The 7,200-nt window shown below is 20.9% G+C and overlaps 1 protein-coding gene across 1 annotated transcript in view; it reads right to left on the reverse strand.

The window, feature by feature from the left end:
* LOC117178400 (cytosolic carboxypeptidase-like protein 5) overlaps positions 1-7,200 on the reverse strand; it is a 57,118-nt gene that overhangs the window by 19,584 nt on the left and 30,334 nt on the right. Inside the window, exons 5-7 of the mRNA XM_033369828.1 lie at positions 1,486-1,576; positions 1,104-1,398; positions 1,019-1,025 (exon numbers count right to left, since the gene is read on the reverse strand). Coding sequence (XP_033225719.1) covers positions 1,019-1,025; positions 1,104-1,398; positions 1,486-1,576 — 393 coding nt within the window. The remainder of the gene's footprint in view (positions 1-1,018; positions 1,026-1,103; positions 1,399-1,485; positions 1,577-7,200) is intronic.

Consider the following 7,200-nt stretch of genomic DNA (forward strand, 5'->3'; position numbering starts at 1 on the left):
AGATAAATCTTTAAAAAAACAGTTGATTTTTCAAACAGAAAATATGAATTTCCGAAAAAAATTAATTTTTAACTAATTAGTTAAATTTTCAAACAAAAAATACTCAAAGAGACAAATTTTTAACAAAACTTTTGAATTTTCAAAAAAAAGGAATTTTCAACCAAATAGTTGAATTTTATGCCATAATACTTGAACTTTTGAGAAAAAAAAACAAATGTTTAAAAAAACAGTTGATATTTAAAACAGAAAATATGAATTTCCGAAAAAAATTAATTTTTAACCAATTAGTTAATTTTTCAAACAGAAAATATGAATTTCCGAAAAAAAAACTTTGAACCAATTAGTTAAATTTTCAAACAGAAAATATGAAATTCCATTTAAAAACTTAATTTTCAACCAAATAGTTAAAGTTTATAACAAAATATTTAAACTTTCAACTCTAAAAGACAAATTTAAAAAAAAATCTTTTGAATTTTCAAAACAAAAACAAATAAATTTCAAAAATAAAAATAATTTTCAGCCAAATAGTTGAATTTTATGCTATAATACTTGAACTTTAAAAAAAAACAAATGTTTAAAAAATAGTTGATTTTTCAAACAGAAAATATGAATTTCCGAAAAAAAACTTTGAACCAATTAGTTAAATTTTCAAACAGAAAATATGAATTTCCAAAGAAAAAAATTATTTTTTAACCAAACAGTTGAATTTTATACCAAAATATTTGAACTTCCACGTCAAAAAGATAAATTTTTAACAAAACTTTTGAATTTTCAAAACAAAAACTATGAATTTTCAAATAAAAGTTTAATTTTCAACCAAATAGTTGAATTTTCAAACAGAAAACATGAATTTTCAACAAAAAACTTAATTTTCAACAAACATTTATTGAACCTAATAAGCACTATTTTAAAATTTGAACTAATAGAGATTTCCAACATTTCCAAAAACTGGAAACTTTTAAAACAAAACAATTTATGATTTTAAAGAGAAAATCAAACATTTTTATAAGCTACATACCAGATTACTTCAGATAATTCAAATTTAAACGAAGAAGACAAAACGATATTGAAAAATAAATAAATAAAATAAAATTAATACTCACATCAAATACATATTCCTTTCCGCAAAATTGCACGAGGTAAAGTGAAAATTAGGATTATTGATGGACATCAATTTTGGCAGCAGCATACAAGTCATCGAATCCTCTGAATCATCAAAATAATTCCCATACATAAAAATGCCTTTTTTTGATGCGTGACCATGCATATCAACATAGAGAAATATTCCCGAATCATCTTGATCCCTAGGCGTTTTGCCCACTCCAAGAACTGAATAATTTTTTTTACCATCTGCAGTTTGCGGTCTTTGCTTTTCTTCCAAAGCTTCTTGACCATCGTCTGCAGAAATATAATTAAAAAAAGCAAGAGTAAAAAAATATTTCGAAATTCGTTCGAAATTTATAGAAAAATTTATTCAAATCTTACCACGCAAAACATTTTCTTTTGTCGTTTCTTTGTAGCATTTGTCATTGGTTAAATCACTTTTACTTTTTTCGTCCAGGGACATCAGAGTTACCTGTGATATTTATAATTTAATTTATGGATTAAAAAAAAAAACAATTTTTTCTTTGTTCAGGGCGGCCGAAAAACTTCGTTTTCGAAATTCCCTGATTTTTTCCTTATCAATTTTTTTAGTTTCATTGACCATTAATATTCGAAGACCAGAATTATGTATGAAAATTGTTTATAAACAAAAAATTTGGATTTTTTAACCCGATTGTTGAATTTTAAAACCTATGGAGAAGAATTTTCAACCAAGTGCTCGAATTTTTAAACATAAAAGATAAAATTTTAACTAAAAACAGTTACAACTAAAAAAAACAACGAATTTTCAATCCAAAAGGACGAATTTTCTGTCCAAATATACGAATGTTCAACCAAACAGTTACATTTTCAAGAAAAAATTTTTTTAAAAACAAAATACTTGAATTTTCAACAAAATAGTTAAATTTTTTAACCAAAATATTTAATTTTGAACCTGCAAAGACAATTTCTTAACCGAGAATGAAGAATTTTCAAACCAAATCATCTCATTTTTAAACAATAAGGAGTAATCTTAAAAAAAACAGTTGCATTTTCAACCAAATATGTAATTAAATTTTCAAGCAAAAGGGTCAAATATTTTTTATTCCTAAAAAGATGAATTTTCAACAAAAAATTTAATGGTTTTATTTTTAATAAAAAAAAGATAAAATTTCTGCTAAAAGGGATAAACTTTGAAACATATAACATGAATTTTCAACCAAGAAGATTAATTTTCTATAAAATTTAAAATTTTAATTTTCAAAAAGAAACATTTTTTCAAAATAAAAGAATTTTTTCAGGCGAGAAAGAAAAAAAATTTCATGTAAATTGTTGAACTTTTAAGCCAACAGACGATTTTTCTGCGAAACAGTTGAATTTTTACGAAAAAATTAACTTTTAAACAAAGAGGCAAATTTTTAACCAAAAAAATTTATTTTCAACGAAATAGTTCAAATTTCAACCAATAAGTGGAATTTTAAACCAAAAAAGTTGTGTTCTCTACATAAAATGTAATAGTAAATATTTAGACCAACAAGTATTTTTTAATTTTAAATCAATCAAGTCGACTGTTTTCGAAAACAGTTTACTTTTAAACCCAAAAAGTTTAATTTAAAAAAAAGATAATTTTTAATTAAGAAAAATGTACTTTCAACCACAAAGTTGAATTTTCAACAACAACAATTATTTTTAACAAACAGTTATATTTATAACAAAATAGTTGGAATTTAAAACAAAAGAGACAAATTCGCAATTAATTATTCGAATTTTTAATTAAAACTAAAATCATTTTCCTTAAAAAAACATGTAATTGCTATGAAAAACATAAATTTTAAAACCAAAAAGACAAAAAGGCCAACTTTTAACGAAAGAGATGAATTTTAAATTTAAATAATAAATTACACAATCGAAAAGACGAATTTTCAACAAAGATTATTCAGTCAAGAAAGAAAAAATATTCCATCCAAATTGTTAAAGTCTCAATAAAAAATATAAAAATTTTGTTGCAAATCAGTCGAATTTTCATTCAAAAAATTTTAAATAAAAAAAAACCTAAATCCTCAACCAAAAAATTTTATTTCAAATTTAAAAACATGAATTTTTAAACCAAAAAAACAAGTTTTCAATCAAATAATTTAGTTTTTAACAAAAATTAAATTTATAAAGAAGCAGTTGCATTTATAACGAAATAATTTAACTTTAAAGAAGAAAAATACCAATTTTCAACCAATCATTTGAAATTTTAATTTAAAAATTTAATTTTCATCCTAAAGAATATGAGTTCTCAACAAAAAGGGTGAATTGCCAACCAAGGTGATTAATTTCTGGCTAAAAAAGACGATCTTTTCAATACTATAGTCAAATTTGTGATAAAAGAGATGAAATTTTGACTAAAATGACGAATTTTACAACCAGAAAGACGAATTTTCCAAAAATTTTAACATTTTTAACATTTTTAAAATTTAAACCAAAAATACGAAATTTCAAACATATAGTTAAATTTTGATTCAATAAATATTTCAGTTACATTTTTAATATCAAAATCATGAATTTTAAAACAGAAAGTTTAATTTTCTATCAAAGCAGTCAAATTCGCAATAAAAAAATTTTTATTTTCAACCCAAAAGGATAATTTTTTAAATAAAAATAGATGAATTTGCAGCCAATAATAAAAAAATTTACTAAAAATATAATAGAAGGAAACTATAAAAAAATATAAATAGAAATACTACGAGAACAAATTGCTATTATAGGAGACCACTAAACTTCATTTTTTTAAATTTTCTCTGACCAATAATATTTTTAAAATAAAAGAATAAAATTTGAATTATGTTTCTGAAACGGAATTTTTTTATAAGAGGAATAAAACAATTTTAAATTACAAGAAAGTTAAGTTTTCTACTAGAGATATGTCTTTTCAACCAAAAAAATTACTTTTCAAAAAATTAATTTAATTCTCAACTTACACAGATTAATTTTTAACCAAACAGTTTAAATTTTAAGGAAAAAGAAGGATTTGTCTACAAAAAAAATATATAATTTTCAATAGGAAAATAAGAATTTTAAGAAAAATGTTAAGTTTCAACCAAATAGTTGAATTTTCAGTGAAAAAATTAATCCTTAACAAAGAAATAAATAATTTTCAACCGAATAGTTTAATTTTAAACATAAATAGTTGAATTTTCAGTAAAAATATTAATCTTTAACAAATAAATAAATAATTTTCAACCAAATAATTCAATTTTCAACCAAGATTTGAATTTTTCAGATACTACTTAAGATTTTTAAGATTATGTCTTTTCAAAAAAAAGATACTATACCAAAAAGACAATTTTTCGCAAAAAAAATATAACAAAACAAAAAAATAGAATTTTCCATAGGAAAATAAGAATTTAAAAAAATGTTAATTTTCTACCAATTAGTTTAATTTTTAGCACAAATAGTTGAATTTTCAGTTAAAAAAATTAATCATTAACAAATGAATAAATAATTTTCAACCAATATATGAATTTCTCAGAGAAAGAATTTTCAAAAAAACTAGTTATCTCAAAATTTTTATTTTCCGTGACCAATAATCTTTAAAAAATAAAAGAATAAAATTCAAATTACGTTTCTGTAACAGAATTTTCTACAAATGGAATAAAACAATTTCAAATAACAAGAAAGTTAAATTTTCTACTAGAGATATATCTTTTCAACAAAACAAAATAATACATTTTAACAAATTAGTTGAATCCTTAACTTACACAGATTAATTTTTAACCAAACAGTTCAAATTTTAAACCAAAAAGACGATTTAAAAAATATAGAATTTTTAATACAAAAATAAGAATTTTTAAGAAAAATGTTAATTTTCAACCAAATAATTTAATTTTTAACAAAAATATAATTTAGTTTTCATTAAAAAAGTTGAATTTTCAAGAAAATAGTTAATTCCCAACCAAGATATGAATTTCTCAGAGGAAGAATTTTCGACAAAACTAGTTCTCTGAAAAATTTTTCATTTTCCTTGACCAATAATATTACAAAAATAAAATTTATATGATATTTCTGGCATAAAATCTTTCATTAATAGAACAAAAACAATTTCAAATTACAAGGTAGTTACATTTTCTACTAAATATATGTTTTTTTAAAGAAAAAAAAATACTTTTCAACAAATTAGTTGAATCCTTAACTTACACAAATTATTTTTTAACCAAACAGTTCAAATTTTAAACCAAAAAGACGATTTAAAAAATATAGAATTTTTAATACAAATATAACAATTTTTAAGAAAAATGTTTATTTTTAACCAAATAGTTTAATTTTCATAAAAACAGATTAATTTTCAACCAAATAGATGTATTTTCAGTCAAAAAAAAAAAAATCTTCAACATAAAGGAAATAATTTTTAACAAAACAGTTCAATTTTTAACCAATATTGTGTATTACATTAACATTATATAATAATGTTTAATTTTAGTTTAATTTTCCAAGTTATTGTTAATTTTTTAAGTCTAAAAGACTAATATTTTAGAAAGCAATTAAATTTTCAACCAAAATAGTTGAATTTTCGATAGAAATTATTAAAATTTTTAAGAAAAAAAAATGAAATTTCTAAGCAGTTAAATTTTATACAAAAAATTTCATTATTAAACAAAATAGTTGAATTCTCTACGAAATTATTAAACGTTTTAGACAAGAAGGTGGATTTTCAACAAAACCGTTAAATTTTTGACAAAAAAGTTCTATTTTAATCCAAATAGTTGAATTTTCGACAAAAAATATGCAATTTCATCCAAAAAATTAATTAACAACCACATAGTTTAATTTTCTAAGTTATTGTTAATTTGTTAAGTCTAGAAGACTAACATTTTACAAAGCAATTAAATTTTCAACCAAAATAGTTGAATTTTCTATAGAAATCTGCAATTTCACCAAAAAAGTTCATCATCAACCAAATAGTTGAATCTTCTACGAAATTATTAAACATTTTAAAGAAAAAAAAGTTTAATGAAAGAGTTCAATTTTTAACAAAATAGTTGTATTTTCAGTAAAAAATAAAAAAATCTTTATCAAAAAGGAAATAATTTTTAACAAAATAGTTCAATTTTTAACCAATATATGAATTTTTCAGAGAAAGAATTTTCGAAAAAACTAGTTCTCTCAAAAAAATTTATTTTCTGTGACCAATAATATTTAACAAATAAAACAATAAAATTTAAATTACGATTCTGAAACAGAATTTTCTACAAATGGAATAAAAAAACAATTACATTTCGACAAATTAGTTGAATCCTTAACTTACACAGATTAATTTTTAACCAAACAGTTAGAATTTTTAACCAAAGAGACGATTTAAAAAATATAGAATTTTTAATAAAAATGTTAACTTTTAACCAATAGTTTAATTTTCAGAAAAACAGATTAATTTTCTAGAATATAGTTGTATTTTCGGTAAAAAAAAAAACAAATAAATCTGTAACACAAAATAAATAATTTTCAACCAAATAATTAAATTGTCAAGCAATATTTGAATTTCTCAGAGGAATATTTCTTAACAAAAACTAATTCTCTCAACAAATTTTATTTTCCGTGACCAATAATAATTTAAAAAAAAAAACAAATAAAATTTAAATTTCGTTTCTCAAACAGAATTTTTTATAAATGGAATAAAACAATTTTAAATTACAAGAAAATTAAATTTTCTACTAAAGATCTGTTTTTCCAAGCAAAAAAATTTTTTTCAACAAATTAGTTGAATTCTTAACTTACACAAATTAATTTTTAACCAATCAGTTCAAATTTAAATATAAATTAATTTTGTTAGAAACAGTTGAATTTTCAACAAAATAGTTGTATTTTCAGTAAAAAATAAATAAATCTTTAACAAAAAATAAATAATTTTCAACCAAATAATTAAACTCTCAAACAATATTCGAATTTCTCAGAGGAAGAATTTTCAAAAAAAAACTAGTTCTCTGAAAAAGTTTTCATTTTCCTTGACCAATAATATTTAAAAAAATAAAATGTAAATTACATTTCTGACATAGAATCTTTTACAAATAGAATAAAACAATTTCAAATTACAAGAAAGTTACATTTTCTACTAGAGATATGTTTTTTCAACCAAAA

This window comes from Belonocnema kinseyi, chromosome 8 (genome assembly GCF_010883055.1).
Source record: "Belonocnema kinseyi isolate 2016_QV_RU_SX_M_011 chromosome 8, B_treatae_v1, whole genome shotgun sequence".
NCBI lineage: Eukaryota > Metazoa > Arthropoda > Insecta > Hymenoptera > Cynipidae > Belonocnema > Belonocnema kinseyi.